Source organism: Pomacea canaliculata, linkage group LG3, assembly GCF_003073045.1.
Source record: "Pomacea canaliculata isolate SZHN2017 linkage group LG3, ASM307304v1, whole genome shotgun sequence".
Taxonomy (NCBI): domain Eukaryota; kingdom Metazoa; phylum Mollusca; class Gastropoda; order Architaenioglossa; family Ampullariidae; genus Pomacea; species Pomacea canaliculata.
The window spans coordinates 17,129,707-17,149,586 of NC_037592.1; the positions used below are offsets into that span (position 1 = coordinate 17,129,707).

At 41.7% G+C, this 19,880-nt stretch overlaps 1 protein-coding gene across 12 annotated transcripts in view; it reads right to left on the minus strand.

The window, feature by feature from the left end:
• The window catches only part of LOC112559197 (rho family-interacting cell polarization regulator 2-like), a 50,743-nt gene that overhangs the window by 9,739 nt on the left and 21,124 nt on the right, over positions 1–19,880 (minus strand). For 6 of the 12 annotated variants that reach the window (XM_025230222.1, XM_025230223.1, XM_025230217.1 and 3 more), the window contains 14 exons: positions 8,720–9,098; positions 7,198–7,270; positions 6,718–6,741; positions 4,868–4,921; positions 4,507–4,555; positions 4,138–4,232; positions 3,593–3,656; positions 3,303–3,472; positions 2,729–2,874; positions 2,368–2,473; positions 1,708–1,965; positions 1,216–1,470; positions 496–623; positions 36–252 (listed from right to left, as the gene is read on the minus strand). In XM_025230222.1, coding sequence (XP_025086007.1) covers positions 36–252; positions 496–623; positions 1,216–1,470; positions 1,708–1,965; positions 2,368–2,473; positions 2,729–2,874; positions 3,303–3,472; positions 3,593–3,656; positions 4,138–4,232; positions 4,507–4,555; positions 4,868–4,921; positions 6,718–6,741; positions 7,198–7,270; positions 8,720–9,084 — 2,004 coding nt within the window. In that variant the 5' untranslated portion in view covers positions 9,085–9,098. Of the gene's footprint in view, positions 1–35; positions 253–495; positions 624–1,215; positions 1,471–1,707; positions 1,966–2,367; positions 2,474–2,728; positions 2,875–3,302; positions 3,473–3,592; positions 3,657–4,137; positions 4,233–4,506; positions 4,556–4,867; positions 4,922–6,717; positions 6,742–7,197; positions 7,271–8,719; positions 9,099–10,286; positions 10,308–10,646; positions 11,209–11,413; positions 12,413–12,819; positions 13,136–15,407; positions 15,905–19,880 lie in introns of those variants that run through there. The other 6 variants (XM_025230221.1, XM_025230225.1, XM_025230228.1 and 3 more) reach the window with 6 other exon arrangements.

Consider the following 19,880-nt stretch of genomic DNA (forward strand, 5'->3'; position numbering starts at 1 on the left):
GAACAAAAAAGGGCTAATGGTCAATGAGTGCTCACCTCCAAAAGCCAGTCACAGTAAGCCAGATGGAAAAGAAGAGCTGTGTCCACCTGTTCGTTGCCTGTAGAAGGTGGAATAGGACTGGAACCAAGACTGGAGCCCAGCTGTGTATCTTCACTCAATCTCTGGGCCAATGATTCAATGCCAGAGTCACCTGTCTTGGCTGTTGATTCTGGACTTGACAACAGGTGTTCTAGACTGGTCTTCCGACTGGTTCTTTAGAAAGAGTCCAAAGGTCATATGAAATATTGATTAGTCATCAAGCCAAGGAATACTATCAGAATAAGCAGGAGACCATATAGCCAATGATCTGAACAACAATCAAGTCAATCCAAATCTCTAGAAAATATTTCTTCAAAAAAGGAGAGAAGAAGCACACAACAGATGCATTAAGTTGACAGGCAGGTCAGGGGGACAAGTTTAACAGATCAGTTTGTAGCTAACCAAGTGTATACTTACACAGGGGAGGGATCCATTTCATCGGGAGACTCTTCAGTGTTTAAAAAATCAAAAGCCTCAAGAGCACTCTCTATTGAAACACTGATACTTGATGATCTAGAGCTACAACGAGATCCACGAGACTGTTTCTGAAATATAATAATCGATTGAAAAATAATTATTTTTGTTTTTTAGCTATGGGAAACTCAGGAGTGTTGAATTTTAAATTCAAGTCCTTTTCACTGTGTCTCTTATATGTCTATACAGTATTCTTCCAGACGGCAACATTAGACTTTAATTTTATTCATTGACCCTTTTATGGGTATGGAGAAAGTGACATTATATACAAAAAGCAGTTTACACATACAATGCCCTGATATATATATATCTTGAGTAAAATATGCAAGAAAACAAATATATGATGCTGTTAAACAACAAATAAAACATAATATGCTAAAGATAAGAGTGGCATTGATGTTAATAATATTAGTGCAGCATTAACATGGCTTAAATCAGTAGCATTATTTATCAAAACTATCACAGCAAATATATGCTACAAATTTTTCTGTTTAATACATTTCCTTACCATCTGTGGAGTAGCTGGTCAATTATTAATAGCTACCATCACATAAGTAGCAGCAAGGCCTAAGAGTACTAGAAATGGCACTTACCATCGAGTCTGCAATTTACCCAAACAAAAATATCTTTTTCACTATCAATATGTGCCAAACATTCACTGACCCTGACAAAAGCTTCGAGAGCAATGACAACTTCCTCAAGGGTTTGCAGTTCATTGTACTGGCCACGAAAATCTTCTAGTGATGTGCTGAGACTGAAAAGTGCTTCCTCCACACTGCCTGCCTCCTCTCGCCACAATGTATAATTCTGCATCAGCACTCCTGGCAACTGTTGAGATGTAGATGATGATGATGATGATGCAAGACCTGCTTGCTGCAGACTGAGGCTGCTGGCGACATTCTGGGGTGGGAAGGAACCCTGGAGTAAAAAAGTACAATAGAGGATAAGCAAAACTAAGCTTTTTATATCCTTCATAAAGCAAAACGCTTTGGAACTGAAGGTGCAAAATATATGATTCACTGCCATACTCATTTGCATTAAGACTATACAGTAACTTGAGGACTATATCCTTTCACAAAGTCTAAAAACCGGATTGTTCTTTGTACCACAAAAAAATAAAGCTGTACAACAATACAAGTGAAGGGTTAGTGTCACCTGTGACAAAGGTCGCCAAAAAGGTAGGTGCACTTCAGAGCCTGGGATTTTCTGGTCTCCTGCAGAGCGCATGCCCATGGCTGGGGAGGCATGGGCACTGTGGAACTGGTGGAACTGTGGTGATGAGCCAAGCAGTGAGAAAGAAGACCCACTATAGGTAAAAGAGTCATCTCGTGCCACCATGCTATGCTGAGGATGAACATGCAAAGGACTAGAGTATCGCCTTTCTGGCCCTTGCAAATCACTGTAACTTCCAGACTGCAGGGAAAAAATATATAGGTGGTTTATATGAGTTTATATGAGTATTTAAACATTTAAGTGATACGGTTTTTAAGAAATACAGTCATTGTATTTTTGTACTAAATTCTAGTGAACAGTGTGAGAAACAGGCACTGGTTAAGAAGTTCACTACAAAGTCTAGGAAAGAGTTAAAAACTATTTCTTACACTACGTTTCATATAAGTTCTTAGGACAGATATTATCTACACAAATGTTTCCTTGTTCATATGGTGTTAAAAACAACCAAACGCATCACCAGTTTCAATGGATCAGAAAATAGTGAGAAGCAATCTTGACTGCTTATGGCAAACTAATTTCAGCAATACAACCAGAACACTGCCTCATGCATTACCCCTGTGATTCCAACATGCAAAAACTCACTAAATGTCCATTAAGAGCCAACACTGAGACTGGTCGTCTGCGTGGAGCCTGGGGTCGAGCTGGGGGTTGAAAGTAAGTAACAGATTCATCTATACTCTCTAGGGGACTGCAGACAAACAAAATAGATACTTCTTATCATAACAGAGAAAATAAGATAACTAAAATTCAAGGCAAACTTTTTACTAAAGTGACAGTTTTTAAATTTTTTTCACAAATAAACTTATGCATTAGGTTGCAAAAATTGTTTTTTCTTTTTATTAAAAAAACAATGATGAGAATAATTACATCAAATAAACTAAATCTAAATCAAAACTAAGAAAAATAAAGTTTATAAACCACGGAAAATCTAAAAAACACTCACTTCCAAGTAATCACAATGCTCAACTTGAGGGAGCCATTGAAGTTGATGCTGATAGTCATGAGCTGAGGATTGGCAGAGAAAAGATCCTTGACCTCACAGTTCTTTTGTCCAAGCAAGACACTCTTGAAGCTTCGTACCTCTTGTGCCTGCCAAGAGAATTTGTTGGTCTTACCTGCTATTTGCATTACTCAAAAGATCCAGGACTTGCCTCTAGCACAGTATTACTGCTTAAAGTCAGTTAATACTAAAACAGCACTCCTTGCATCCAAGGCTCTTTTCAAACCCTGACCAAATATTTTAATTTATAAAATAGTAGCTTACATCCCCATTTTATACAAAAATTCTAATTCCATTTTATTTTTTGTGTTTGCATCTAAATTACAATTTAAATCTGAACATTCACATTCAAGAAAACCATAACAATGGATTTAGTTGTTTGGTTGTTTCTACTGAATACCCTTATGTGAAATGAACATCTTTGTGTTAAAAACCTGTATCAAGATTATAGTCGTCATAAACTTTTTCCTTTGCTGCTGAGTAAGTTATTATCCCACACGAAGAAAGAAGGGATTACCTTGATAATAAGAATCTCTCCAACAAGAGACTTGAAGGTGAACTCAGGAACATCCCAGCGCTGCGTGTTGTTCTTCTCAATCCGTCCCTTGGATTTCCATTTTTGTGGTCCATGTCGGATAGATACTTCAAAAACATCTCCTGGACACAGTCGTGCAAAGCCAGCCATACCTGCAACAACAATAATGGCCACAGAACAAATAGTTACTTGTTTTGGAAGATTTACCCTAAACTTTCTTAATGCATGTTAATTCTTGTTGTCGTACTGAAATCAAAAGATAGTGAAAGTACCTTTAAGCTTGCAGTGAAATGTCCCACACATGTTCTCAAGCTGAGCTTCAATTGCACACAATGTCTGCAATCAAAGGAAAGAAAAACAAAATAAAATTAAAAAAATCACCCCCACCAACTGAACATTTCTTTTTCATTTCTGATTCTTGTTTGAAATGTAACTTATTATAACATCAGTAAATACAGCAGGTATATTGACAAAGTACAGAACATGATATGTGGAAAACAACAATAAAAGCAAAATACCCTGAGGCCTAGACGAACACTCAAAATGGCCTAAAGGGAGATAATCCAACTGGAAGAATGAAGACCAAATGGAAAAGATTACCTTCTCAAAACTTGACTTGATGTTCTGTACTGTTTCGTGGCAACTAATTTTTATTACTTAAAACAACAAAAAAATAAACCCAGTCTCTTCTCATAGTATCAGCTATCTATAAGGATAGCCTGGTAGTAAAATTCACTGATAGAAATGAGCAAGTTAATCGCTTAAAATTCAACATGATAACAGTGCCTGCATGTAAATGATGATTTAGTTTATATACCTGTGAACATTCTTCATAACCATACTTGACGTTGGTCAGAGAGTCTTTGCGGTTGCCTGGGTTTATTGCATATGCTCGTGCCATAGCACGTGCACCTAGACATGGACAGACAATGCAGTGAAAAGAACGCAACTTTTTTAATCATCTATAAGGCAAAATAGACAAAATAAACTGTTTCTAATAATTTAATTAGTATATATCTAAATATATGTATCTCTGTCATTTGTATTCCAGAAATGTTCTAAAATAACCAACAGAAACTAATCTGGAAAAAGTACAAAACCATTATTCCGAATAATTTTCCTGCTGTATACGACCAAATCAGAAGCGAATAATAAAATTACAACTCTCCAATGCATGCAGGCTTACCTTCCAATAATTTCTGGTGTATCAAATAACACTCATGAAGCTCATCAATCTGAAGAGTAGTAAAGCCACATTAGTAAATGTTTGCTAAAAGATCACCTTATCACTTAACTGTGTGATCTGTGAGTGCAAGAAAGACTAGAACACATTGGTTCAAGTTAGCGTGGCTGACAACAATCATATGAAAGTCGTTTACTGTTGATCTAATAGACTTCTAATACATGTATACAAGGATTTTTATATGTATATTAGAAACGAACATAGTATTTTAGGTTCTAATGAAATATTTTTAGCATTCCATCAATACTAAATCATAATGTATAATAAGGAAAATGCACATAGCACACCATGACATTGGGTTTACCTTTGCCAGGTGAAACTCAAGCTTCTTCAGGTAACGCTCTGCTGATTTGATTTGCTGCAAAGCAAATAAGATTACATGAGTATCTCTTGAATCAAAGGACCAACAAAAGCTGAAACTGAAAAAAACCCCAAATCCAATATAACAAATTAACACCAAGTTTTGGTGCTTTGAAACACCAGTCTCATTAACAGTACCTGTAGGAAAGAGCATGTTATATATTTATGTTTATATATTGTGGAATTCACATAAGAGGCTTGACTTCTTTGTGCTAATAAAATGTGAGTTTACTCCTACATAACTCGGCATCTTTTTTTCTTCCCTTTTTGCAAGTACATACATATATTTATATTTGTAGAAATATATGCCTAACACACTTTCTCTCAATCAAAACTATTTGCACAAATATATGCAAAACTTACTTTCTCAGTCAAAAATATTTGTACAGATATATGCAGAACACTTATCTGAAAGATTTCAAGTGTAATATATAAAAAATGATGTTAAAGGAGTGCACTGAATGCAATTCTATTATTTTAAAATAGGATGCTGCAGAAATGTACACATTTTCTTCTACATCTAAACCAAAAATAACAACACTTCAAGATCACAACTATTTTTAAACACTGCTCTTCCACTAATAATAGTATTGTAGGTGTGCTCCCACTATGCAAATGACTTTTACATTAAGGTCATGCACATAGAAAATGACATGCTTGTTCATGGTCAGAAAGGCAAACAAATGTCTCAAGGAAAGAGTGTGTGACATGCATACCAAAGACTTAATCTGTGTTAATAGAGTACAGTAAAAAAATACAACAGATTTCCCAACTGCTGCAGTCATCATAGTGCAGCTCTAATCATCTCTCTACTATATATATATACTGAGTTTTAGCAGCAGGATGACATTTAAAATGTTATATAAAACACATCAGCATTATGTTTGCTTTGCATCAGAAGAACAGACCAATTTAAAAAAATAACTATGAATGTGCAGAAAACAAAAAAATCTAGAAGTGCATAGCCCTAGAGGGAACAGTCAACCATTTATTAAAAAAAAAAGTCACAAAAAGGATATTAAAGATCATCCATCCTCAAATCTCCACACATATTCATAATCATGCCTTTAGTACATCTACAGCTAATGGTATTTAACATTACCTCACATTAGAATAGCAAATCAACATCTGAGGGTATTAAAACATTACCTCATAATAGGATAGCACAAGAGGAGGTAAAGCTAGGGTTATCTCAACATATTCGGATCTAAGATGACTGGACAAAGTAATCAGAGGTAGAACATCTAAAGATTTCAATGTTAACTGCAGCTAAACCTGAAATGAGGAGGATTATTTATGTACAAAGCTATGCTTAAAAAATACAGCTTGGAATCTTGGTATACCTTGGTAAAAGCATGGCCATAGACCCACTAACCAGTTTTTAGTAATATTTCTAAGAGAATATTGTTCTCAATTTTCCAGAATTAGCTGTCACTCTAGTAATATTCTGCAATTTAAAACTCTCTAAACTTTGGTAAATTTTGTATAGACATTACCTGGAAATACTGCACTCAAACTGCCCTTTTAATCTTTCCTAATTTATTTTGTGGCAAAGACTTTTCTTTATATTCTTCTGCAGGAACTTTTACTTTCTGTGCATGAGCACCATAAAGAATACATTTTATGGACAGTATCCAAGTCCCCTCCCCCCCACAAATATTGTACATAAATATTAACACTATTAAGATATTATATAACCATGCACATGTGGACAAAACCATGCTTTCATATTTCATCAACATGCATGCTGTACATGCAAACAGAAAGACAATATCATCTTTAATTCTTGTATACCTTGTCAGTTTCATGAACCTTTCCCTACAGAATCAAACACAAAAAAGGAGTTGACTTTGTTATTAAATTATTGCTCAGCTGCTTTCTATCTTCTTTCAATGAAAGGATTTTGAAATTTTGTTTTTCTGAGCACATGCTGAAAACTGCAGATGAGCATGGGTAATAGCACATGACAATAGATGATGTTGCAGTACTCCCTATGCCTTCTCAACAAATGATTGTAAACAGTAATTAAAACTCTGCCTTTAAAACATGTGTTACAGGTCAACCAAGTGGTGTTAATTTTACATAATTATGTAATTGCTGAAGATGGTATAAACAGCAAGAGAATGTTTTAAAATTTGGGAATAAACCCACATTTGTGAATTTTTATTCAAGTTATCTGACAAAGAAATCCAAACTGAAAGAAAATGTTGAACACGCAAGAAATGAGGAATATTACTTTCTGAAAGTGAGCACCACTCACAACATGTGACCTACCTGTGCTGTGGAAGTAGCACTGTCACATGCCTGCAGCTGCCGAATGTCATCTTGTGTGACATGAATATGTTCTCTGCCAAAAATTAAACAACATGCTATACCATGGGAAAAATAATACAAAACAACAATATGCACCCTCATAAAACATAAAAATGCACATAACATGATCAGACCATTCAAAAGGCCACTTTTTGAGACATTGTTCCAGTGTGTTGCATGTGACTGAATAAAAAAGTAGCTTTATATGCTTTTCATTTTCAAAGTAGCCATTCTGTACAACTTCCCCTCCCACAGCCTGCCAAAAAAAAAAAAAAAGAGAACAAAAACAAAAACTGAGCACTCCATTTATATAGAATGAAGCTAGATACAGTCCATTGGTAGAAACTACTTCAGTTTATGACTTTCCCACACATAAACTGCCTCATAACATTTATAAAGGAGAATTTCTCACAAGTTTTCTGTCCATAATACCATTGATAAGCAGGAAGGCTTTCTCCATTATTTTCCTGATGCTGTTACTGAATACAGAATTTTTAACAAACTCTTTGCATTTTTTTTTATCTTTATTAAACTTTCATTTCCTTCCTGCCCCTATGAAAGAGGGAGAGAGAAAAGGAGTATGTCCACGTCTAGCATTTGCCATGTGATATTCAGAATGCATGGGCTAGACAACTCCAACATTCAGTGGTGGGAATTAATATAGAATCTCTTGATGGATGCTTGCCAGTCCAGTCTGGCCATGCCCCATGTTTGGCAGGCAGAGCTTCCAAGTATTTTGCCAACAAACATTGTGTGAAAAGAATGCTGTCTGATGTCCATATAAAGCAGACCTGGGCAAAGGCTGGCCCGCGGGCCGGATCCAGCCCGCCTCCTGTCTCTGACCGGCCCGCCCGCCCGCCCACCTGCCTGCCCTCTGTATATATACTATATATACAGCATTGGGTAAAACTGAGTTAACTATATTAGTCCGGCCCTCTAAAACCATCCCAATTTCTCATGCGGCCCCTTGGGAAAATTAATTGCCCACCCCTGATATAAAGGGAACATTCCCACAACTGCTTAGAATGCTTTTTTAGTTCTTGGTACTGCACTGCATGGCTCCTGTGAAAATGGAGCTCAGTGAAGACAGACAACCTGTGCAATACCATGCACAGAACTGGATCTAAACCTTTTGAAAACTAACACTGTCTGCTACAGCAACGTCTCAACCATCAAGGATGTAAGACAAGAAAGTATTGTCAAATGCAGAGAAGTTTGCAGACATTTAGTGGACATAAATGTGCCCAATCTTCTGCATGTTTCTATAAGGGGCTGGATGTGTCACTTTACAAAGTAGACTTGCTAATTCTACTTTCATAATGATTAAGAAATCTCTTTTGTCAGTAAATCTCTTGTCATGTCTGCAACTTCTACCCCTCTCTTTCTCTCCCTCTCTCACACACACAAATACAATTTATCTGTTTTTCCCCATTCATATGATGATGTCTTGGCAATATTTATATTTTAGACAAGCTTCACTTACCTGATTCCATTCTTAATGCTGTGGAACATAAGAAGGGCACGGGTTGGCCGTGGCTTCTTGGGTATTTTTGGTGACTTTCGCAAGCCATGGAAAGAGTGAGAAGTGCGGGGACTCTGGTGGTAGCGGTTGTGGGCATGAGGGCGGGAGCTCCGCTTCATCGACTGTCCCAGAACCTGTGTGGAAGACCCTGTCTGCGAACCTGCAGACATTCCCCCAAAGGAATGACTGCGCAAGACAGGCTGGCTTGATGCCAGTGCAATGTTACGCCCTTTGGCTTCCTTCAGCGACATGTCCGGTGAATGCGCTGGGCCCTCTGGATGCTCATGGTCGGGAGGTCGTGCTTTCAACTGGAAAAATCGGGTCATGGAGCTTGGCAGTTCTGTAAAATGAAAGTTATTTTAACAATTTACAATGATACTTACACCAATAAAAAGTTATGGATTCATGTGTACATTCTAATCATATAACTTGTTTACTATGTGCACATGTATTACCAATTAGTGTTGTTAAATAAGCTCTTTGTATAATCTAAGAAATAATAATAATAAGAATTTGTTTATTAGCCAATGACTTTGTGCTAGAAATGTGTTTCAGTGATTCAAAAAAGGAGGCACAGAACAAAACAATAACAAAAAAACCCAGGCCTCTCACCATGATGCCATATTATCTGGCACCATCTAAGAAGGATATTATATGCTATATACATGTATTAAAGATCGTCTACAGGTGCCAAAAGTACCATTTGCCCAAGATGTATGTTTTTTTGAGGTTCTGGATGTTCTACAGACCCACAGGGACTGAGAACAAACATTTTTATGCTTCATGAATTTTTCCACTACTTTCAGTTTCAAACTGCTTGAGCTGCCTGATGAATGTAAATGCAAACATCCTAAATGACTACTTAAACAGGTAATGTAGGGAACATAATTTACTTCTACATTTCCATAACACCACAAGAACTGTACAGGTCTAGAACTGGTCAGAAACACCAGTTTAACCTCACGTGTTTTCACTTAGACAAAATTATGCTACTTTAAAGTCTACACACTTCAATTTTTAGAATGGAATGTAATATGAAAAGAAAAAAAATGTACAAGACAAATCATAGATTACCACAAAAGAATCATAGACTCATCAAAATCACACGTGTTTCAAAAGAACCCTCTTTGTAAAATGTAAAGTAAATGTATAGGAGGTGGGCACATCAAAGTTAATAGCATGTTTGAAAACTTGCACATAATCTTTATGAGCTTCTCTTGTACCAAAAACATATAATCTTTTAAGACATAAGTTCTTCCACATAGTCATATTTACTTGTATTTGAAAATATGAATTACTGTTGAAAATGTAATCATATATTACACATATTTCTCATAAAATGAATTCAACTATAGTCTACTTTTAAGAAAAGTACTTCCTGATAAACTGCCCTTCCTTGATGGTAGTGGGAAAAAACCCCTATGAATGGATACATGCTTCAAGTAGTGCTGGTCCCCTTTGGAAAGTTCACACCTCCCTCAGCCACACCTAAAGTCAGGATGGTAATAAAGCCAAGACCGCGCCTCACCTAAATGCTTCAATCTACACTATGTTGCTTGAAGCAGACGACTGTAGGCACAGACTTCTGCCTGTCGGTAACCGTGTGGCGGCCGAATCTAAAGCTTCCGCTAGGCACTAGGAAGTACTTCGAACAACGTTGAAAGAGTAACAACACACTGTAGTTTGAAAGAATGTTATCTCACAGGCTGGATTAAAAGACAGCCGACACGCGTACTTCTAAAAATAAACCGGCCATTTAAAACGACGGGAAGGGGCATCGTTTATAAATCTCTTGGTCAAGCGACAAACTGTATTTCTTTGGTAAAATTTGGTAAATCAACGCCTCTCTCCCTCTCTCTCACTCACACAAACACAATTCCACACTCACCTCAGCAAACGATGACAATACAAGGATCTAATGAAAGTTCCGGTCAGTCTCTGACACCAGCAGACGACAAATCAAAACATCTCGCGTACGGAACGCCACAGATATCAAAAACCAGAAACCATGGTAACCAAGACGACGGGGGGTGGCTGTGTGATGGGGTGCGTGTCCGCAGCTCGGTCAGTGCGAGACTGGATGCGATGTGTGTCGGAGTAGGATGTGTCGGGACAGGTGGCTGTGTGAGGACTATCCCACACTAAGCTAGCGACAGTTCGTCTGCGCTGACGCATGCAGCTCCTCGCTGTGTCGTGCCTTGTTTCTACGCGTTTGTTCGGCGAAGGAATGTTGCATTTAAAAACATCCTGCAATGTTTATAGGTCTGGGGGGCGGGGCTACCGCAAGGTAGGTAGGGTGCCTAGTCACGCTTGAAGGCGCTAGATCCTGAGTCACCACAAAAAAAGATGGGTCGCATGAATGAAGAATGAAGCAAGGAATGCATACCCACGGTAAACAAAGGCTAGACGACGAAAAATGAGTTTTAATTTTCTGAAAAAGCCGGAGCAAGCATGTAGCAGCAGCTAGTTCCTAACACTTATTTTAAACCCATCCCACGTCGTTGACAAGACACTGGAAACTCCCGATTTTTCTGAAGCGGAAATTGCCGGACCTCGGCCCGTCAGTTGCTGTAACTGGGGGATGCCCGTTAGGAGCGCGATTTACACAAGCATTAATTGTATTGTCCACAAAATCTGTTCAGCAGATATACCTACCAGGTGCCACAAGAATTTAAAAAAGCGCTGTAGTCAGGGTGTGTGCCCCGTACACGGGGTCTCTCCGCACCCGGAACTCTCGAAGGTAGGTCAGGAACAATGAGCGCGGCTTACACCCCCTTGCACGTGACAGTTGCTCGCGAGATGCTTCGTTACGGTTGGGTGGTTTACAATACACACAAAACACAATAACCGCCGTCTCGCTCGCACAAGGATGTGCGCCGTCCTCGCCACCAGCGCTGATGCCGTGCTGCAGGTAGATCACAGTCGGGTGTGACCGCGAGGTCACTTGGCGAGCGCCTCCAACCACAGATTTATGATGCGAAAGAAACCATGCGTGATCTGTCGTCTCGTTTCCTCTGAGGGGAACGGGGAGGGGAGCTAATCTGACCTCTCGACCCCAGATAGCAAGATGTCTGTAACAATGACGCTTCGGTCACTGCAAATTTGACCGGTGTAATCTTCTCTCATTTGTCTGAAGCATCGTGCATTCACTCATGGGATGTGACGGGGTTGGTGGAGGGTTACAGAGCAGAGTTATCAACAGCAAAACTACTTATTTTAGTTTAGTCGTTAACATTTTGCAATTAGGAAGTTAACATGTGTATTCACAATGGACTGCGTGCGAGGTAGAATGTGCATGCATGTAGTGATGACTGGCGGTGAACGTCACTAGCGAAGATGACTTGACTCCCACGTGGACACTTTAGCTACAGGTTGTTATTGATTGTTCTTACAATATCTGTGACGCTCCGTCTCAAAGTTATTTCCCCCCTCCCACACACACGACTGGAACACAACTGGTTTTCCACACAAACAATACCGCAAACATCTAGGGGTCTAGCTAGGGGTCTGTTATCTCGCGGGCATTGGAGCTATGGACGAGTCAACAAGCAGGGTCCCCAAGGTTATCGCCTGACCTCCGAATTATCAGCCTGTCAGTCGGTCCAAACCTACCCGCGAACACATAGACATCCGGTCCACAGCTACTTTCGAGACATCTAGCCTTTTGGTCCAATGCTGCACGAGGTGATAAAAAAATTTCAGGTGATTTCGCAAAATAGAGGAAGTGAAACCAGAATTACAGACAATATATAAAAAAAGGCAGAATGAAAAAAAAAAAACAACCAAAAACCTAAGAGAAACAAAATAGACCAATGCTTACATCATACTGACAAGGAGTGGTAAAGAGAATGTTCCTGGGACAATGTTTCACCAGACTGAATACAGAGCTATAACATATCATGCTACTAAGGACCAGTCAGAGAATTACTTCGACTAAGTGCTTTTTGCCCATGTGTTTGCCATGTAAGAAATCCAAAGACCGACTGAACCACATTTCTGCCATGACCGCATTTTCTAAATGTTGCAGGCACAAAACAACTGTCTGAACATTAACAACTTACGACAGCACAACAGCGATCATAGAAAACTGTGGGCTGCAGCATCTGACGTCTCGTGCGCAGGACCACCGCCAAAGCTGAGAAATTTGATGCGTCTGATGCAGTCCACTTCACGGACAACTACATGCATTCTTTCTTTCTCTCACACACAAACTAAATGGCTGCAGCATGCCTGTGAGCGTGCGACAGACCGAGACCTAGGCGCGATGGACGGCCCCATCATAATCTCCCCCCCTACCACCACACGCGTTGCAGCGCGACACAACAATGCAGCATGTTTGTCACGCATTCCATTCATTCACCGTCTCCCTCAGCCCCTCCCCTTCATCCATTCTCTAGTCTTCCGCCTCTCCTGACAAGTCGACCCAGGCACTTCACTGCCTCAGCTTAACATGCTATTGCAGTTTAATCGTCATTATTAACCGATTTCTCACTGTTGTACCGAACATGTACCAGCTGCTGCGGCCGTATTGGAAATTCATTTCTCATAATCATTGATGAGGTTGGCTGAGGATACCACATTTTTTTTCAGAGCAGCTGTTAGTTTAGAATGACTAGTTTAGATGGCCGACAGGTGGACTAAGGACTGGGCTACAGACGTCGTTCCGCAACATGGCATCATCAGAGTTAATAACTCTCGGCTGAAGGTATTGTACAGCACGCATGGCTCACACCCTGTACATCACATCCGGTAATTCCGTCAGTTCAGACACGTGTCACATCAAAATAAATAAAACAATATGACGCATGCCAGACATATCTGTAGGCACGAAACCAGTGAGAACAGTGCAGAGTTTTTGAACTTCACAGCGCGGGTTAAACTACTCACTTTGTCCATGCACTTGAACAGACCACGCAACACGCTTGTCATTCACTTCGTCAGCCACTTGACCGACAACGGCACGCGGACAGTCAAGAGCCAGTCATCCATCCACATCTCTGCCGCTCACAACGTCAAGGCTGTGAAACCTCTTCCGTCGCTTTATCTATTATTATCAAGGATTAACATGTCCTGAGCTTGCCCGACCCATCCCGGAACATATGGCCACTTACCACTCCATAAAGATGCATTTAATATAATCCGATGAAGAACAAATTTCAACAACTGCCGCCCACCTCATCCACAAAACTCCTAACACACATGCGCACGCGCGCACACACACGCGCGTAAATGGTTTGTCCAATATCAGGATCTTTCTACTCTTCCCGTTCCATAAATTTTTTGCGCCAACTAAAGAAAGTGAATTACTAGAAACACCGTTTCAACAGCATGATCATCGCATGCAAATCATGGCTGCTGACCACAATGTGAAAACAGAACTGCTGACAGTGGAAATCGCTCTTCTGTCCTGAGCTGCATCAACTTTTAAGAAACTGGAACAGGTTTTTCTCTTTCAAATTTACAGCATCTTAGATGTGTTATAAACTGGCTAAGTCAGGTTTAAAAGTAGTTATGTTACCACTTTCGGTGATTTTCCAAGCCGCCAACTTCGCACTACGTGTGCTAACAGAAACCAAAGTCAGACTTGAACAGTTTTATCTTATTTAAAACGATCTCGGTTACAAATGTTCTAAACTCGTGTTGTGTATCGCATTCAGTATCTTTCTGTTAATAGAAATGATTTCGTTTTGCTAATCCCTTAACGTTGTTTATATAAAAAAAAAAAAAAGCAAGGGATGGGTGCGTACATTGTCTATGTTGGGACGAAGACAAAAACGCCGGACATTGACAACTCCTCAAGGCTGTCAGTGTCCTCGTGACGCGGCGCGGGCGGTGGTGACGTCACGTCGTAGCTCCTCCCACCTCGCTGTGCGCTAAGAATAGCTACTATATACCAGCGCAGGTGCGCTTCACAAGCAGACGCCGCCCAGGTACACCCGTGGCTGTCTGACGCACGTTCAGTAAAGCTAGACGCCGAGTGACGCGCAGGCGTTCGCTTGTTGCACGTTTTTCCCCCAAAAAAGTTCTGCCTAACGATTAGAAACAGTCCTGTCAGTGGCTTTCACCTCAACTGTCGATTTCACACTTCTTGCAAAGTAGATTAACGTGTTCCAGGATAGCAAGCCCTGGAAATTCTCGCCATTCAGCCTCCACCACATCACACAACGATGTAATAATAATAAAACGAGAAATCTATTTATTAGAAGCTGCTATAATCTACCGAGCTGATATCGACGATGTCTTGTCTGGATGTGTGTGTGGGAGGCACTTCATCAATGTTCCTCCAGGTGACTCTTATGAATACCCACTCCTCAAGAGTATTTTTGCCCTTCTGCACTCCCTCCCCGCCGTGACGTGTGCCTTGTGTCTCCCGCCATTCAAGCTCAATAGTTAGGCATGGTCCATTCACGTCTCGGCACGAATTACTCAGGGCTAGGCACGGGCCATTTCTCAACTCTGAATGCATAATCAGCCGATCCTTACAATGACGCTTACTTTCATTTCACTGCCTGAGGCAGATTCACGTCTTCGACTGTCTACAACAGGTCATCACAAAGGGGTGCTTATCAAGTTACCTTAAATGCAAACATTCTTTGAAATCTCAGCTGTGTTTGTCTCACACACGCACACACGTAAGTAATAATAATACCTGCATGGCGCATCGCTACTTCGGGCTCGTCACCTCCCACTTAGAGGACAGCGACGATCGGATGTGAGGGCTCGTCAGAGTTGTCGCTGTAGCTTTCTGAACGCTCCGGCCTCCATAGAATCACGTACTCCTTCCCTTGCGAGGGTGAGCTGCGGAACAGGCAGCCTCAGCAGACTGCTTTTGAACTGCACTCAAGAACACTGAAGACAGTCTGCACTCTCGATGTCTCTTCACGCCTATTTCCGAGTCGCAGGGCTTTGGGTCGCACATTCCGCTTAAAGTTTAGCTTACAAATAACCTTTGTCCCCCTCGCTTTCGACCCCGCTGCCCGGATTCTCACGTTTCTATGGCCCCAATCATCTACTATCCTCCACGGAGGCTATACAAAACCGGGACCCATCGTACTAGCCATTCGAAGACGAAAAGACAAAGGACGCCCCGCCCACCTGAGTTACTGTCTCTCACCATTAAGAGTGTTTCTCAGTAATCCCCCATCGATCCCGCCCCGCCCTTTTCCATCTCCCCTTCTTCACCTTCCGAGGTCGTGGATAGCCCAGCCCACTCCAGCCACCATCTTCACCCGTGGGTCAGCGGCTGGGGTAGTGCGCTAAATCTTCCACCGCCAAACAGCAACCAAGAGGTCGTTCCGGTGCATTGCCTAATAGGTTCGCGCTTATTAACCCCTCCACCGCACACCCGATACCGTGCCTTTAGATCTCACGCTGAGCCGCTGTCTTTATAAACAGAATGGAAAGGAGGATCGCTGAGTTGCAAGCGGGACAACAAAAGAAAAAAGAATCAAAGTATTTCACAAAAGACTGTTTAATATGGACGTACACTGTGTCAAAGTGTCACACGCTTTAAACCCTCAGATTGCATTAGCATTAAAAAAAAGTCTACAAGAATGTTGGGCATTGTTTATATGCAGCAGAACCACAGAAAGTATAAATAACTCTGTAATGATGTGAGAACTCGCCAAGCCCTCCAAAGAACAGAATCCTTTAAAAAAATGCAAAATGAAATTAATAACTGTGTTTAGAAAGGTCTGAAATGCGGAAATAGCTATTAGCAAAGCTATCTGATCTAAACGTTTGCAACGTAAAAAATGTCGCACACAGGCCAGAAGCGACTACACTAGGCTGGCCACTGTATACACTGGCCATTGTAAACAAGGTGCAAAAGCGAAGTTTAATCAGTGGTCACAGAGCCAACAAACCCTCGGGACCGGCTGCCAGCGCGCAAGGAAGGCGAGGTCCGCTGGTGGGCATGGGCACTAGAAACTCGCCAAACACTCCACCGAGAGGCATGCAAGACATGCATGTGGACACCGCGCCGCGCCACACACGCTGGCCCAAGTGCACGCTCCGCAGAAGCCCGTTTACCTGCGTGGGACAGATGGTTGACTCTTGTACTCACCGGGAGTGCGACACAAACTCTCGAGGCGGAGGACCGCAGAAAAAGGAGTATGGCTAGGGGCAGATAATGCAGGCTGGACAGGAAGGTGCGACATGACCGGAAGTGCGTGCGTGTGCATGCAGCAGAGGCGGGGATGGAGAATGAGAGGTGGAAGAGGCAATGATGAGACTGAGAGCAGGATCCAGGGTGACGTAACGTAGAACTGAGTACTCGTGAGTAGTATCAAGTGTGACGCAAAATAGAACTGATTACTAGAGAGTGAGTAGGACGAAGTATGAGATAATGCATATCTGACTGCTGTGGGACAGTGGGAGGTAAGGTGGAGACGAGAAGACCAAAACAGAACTACTCTCCCCCAACATCTTTACACACACATTTGTTCTTATGTCGAATTTACAGTATTTATTAAATGGTTACAGTTGCGCCGCCACTCTTGCATGCATAAGTGATGTGACAATTTATATTCTGCTTTAGAAAGGCCAACCGTTTACTTTGCACACTAAACATTGTACCTCTACTCTGACGGATACACTGTCATAACTCCCTGAGATGTCTCTCTCTCTGTGTGTGGTGAGAGTAACACAATATTTTATTCAATATCGTCACCACAAACAACAAAACTGCCGTTTTCACCAGTGCCCTCTGACGTAATGACCAAGCCTAGGATTCGACAAAAGACTCTAGCCTCAAGGGTGCTGGCCCCTTGGTGAACACTGCTAGCTTTTATTTAAATATGAAAGGGGGGATGGTAACATAAGAGGCGTGTGCCCGTGCAGGATCTTCCACACCTGTCCACCAATCTTTTGATGCAAAATATTTCCTTCTTGAGCTATTAAAAAGTGTGGGTGAAGGAAGGGTGGACTACAGCCAGAAGCGGGCGGAGAGCGAACAAATGAAAGGGCAGACAATACGAGAACGGTGTCCCACTAAGGAAACCTGGTGACCCAGGCTCTCCGGGCACGTTCGCACACCGAGGGCGTTCAAGATGCGACAAACATGGGTGTCTAAAAGATGCGAGCCTCTCACTGTAGCTTCAAGCTGCCGAGATAAATGTTGCATAAAAAGGTTCGGATCTTCAGAAGAGGTGAGACAACCTCCAGGTGGTACGACTCAATGGGCTAGCCTTCTCATGTCCTTGCTCTCTTTCTTTCACATGCGCACGCACGTGCGTGCAAACAGACGCACGCCCCACGTCTTCCACTCGCACACGAACAACACAGACGCACACCATCAACTAGGAGACCGGAAAAGACGACAGTTTTGAAGAGACTGGCGGCACGATGCCACGGGGCACGCTATATCTTTACCTGATACAACTGTCAAAGATTATCTTGTCAGAAGAACTCTGCTGTCGACTGGGTGTCAGAGAGGAGCACCTGCAAGCCTGTGTACCTACTCTTAAGAAGATAAAGAAAGTCAACGCGATGCTGCGCGAGAGAGAAAGAACAAGAGAAATAGTTGGACAACGAACAGGGAAGTGCATCATTAGCTATTGTTCGACGGAAGTGCATAATCATGTTATCGCTAACTGCTGTCTGCATATGTGCGTGCGTGCATGCGTGCGTGTGTGTGCGAAAGAGATAAGGTGTATCCGGTCCACTCTGCATCATGTTCATATGCGGGGACAGTATTTGTATTTGCGGGTAATGTCCGTTTGCAGAACCATACTGTAAGCCTTCAGAAGCATGTAAAGAATACTTGCAAACATCAATGAAATACTGCGCTTCCCTTTGATTGATAATGAGGTGCATATAATGTCCGCACGGCCGACAGCTCCCTAAACTAGTGAACCATCATAGGTCATTCTATCAGCAATCACGAAGCCTACTTTTCTGTCGGGTTATCGCGAAACCTTATCAGATTTTTCCGTGATCATAGTTACATACCACAGAACGCAAGACAGTATTAGGCTGTAGGCTGTAGGCCCGTGCTCACTAGAAGTGGTGTCTGTGAACTATCACTGCTGCCGAACCCCGGGACAAGTGACTCATTAGGAAGGGGAAGGAGGAAGCAAAACAAGCGCGCATTGCTAACATTCACATTTAGTAATGCTGAGTAATGTTCAAAACCCGGCATTCATGAGACGGTCAGATGGCGACTCTTTTTAGAATTCAAAACTTCGGGAAACAAATACAGGCACATATAAATGAAAAAAGTTAACTTGAGGAGCTGTGCTTTCTTGCCAAATTGGTCGTAAGACTCAGCTGCCATACAACTTCATCGAGTTGTCTGTGGTGCCGAGAGAAAGCTTGTAGCTGGTGGGCAAGACTGTGCGAACCTGAGCACAGAAGTCCTGATTAAAAAGCAACACATTTCTCGCAGCAAGAGAGACAGGGCAAGAGAGACAGGACAAGAAGAAAAACCGTGGTTTTATTTTCTGTTCGTATTGTCCGAAACCCAAATTTCGGCCAGAGTTTATGTGCAATAAACAGCCACGCCTTTGTTCAAATTTGCAAGTGCTGGGGATAAAGCCAGTTAAAATCCAAATCGCTTTCACCTGCTGAATTGAATTACCGAGGCAGAAGCCCTCTCAAATCTTCACATTAAACATTGAGAAAAACATTAAACTTCCCCACAGGATTTTTCTTTTACCCCAAAGCATTTTAAATGGGATAAAATGAATAATTTGCGAATAATGAATTAATAGAGGAACACGCTCTGCAAACAATTGCACAGAAAACACCCAAATCCAGAGAGAGAGAGAGCAAATCTGTATGTGTTCAAGGTAGTGGGGGACAGGGGACAGGGGACTGGGGCAATTGGGTGATGTGGCGGATGATGCAACACAGCGATGTGTTCGTCGGGTGCTTGGAAAGGAAGCGGCAAGAGGTACCCCGCCTCCAGTTTGCTAACGACCTGCTGCACTGCAATAAACCTTTTGTTTTTACTTTCCTCAGCAATCACAATCATCTCCTAGACGCCGCCCGACCTGGCAGGTGTGCTAGAAAAACATTGCTGCATGGTCTCCACACACACACACACAAAGAGCAAGAGGTAAGTAAGAAAAATAAATCTTATCTTGAGTGAGCGCTGTTTACTTCCGTCATACTGACTCAC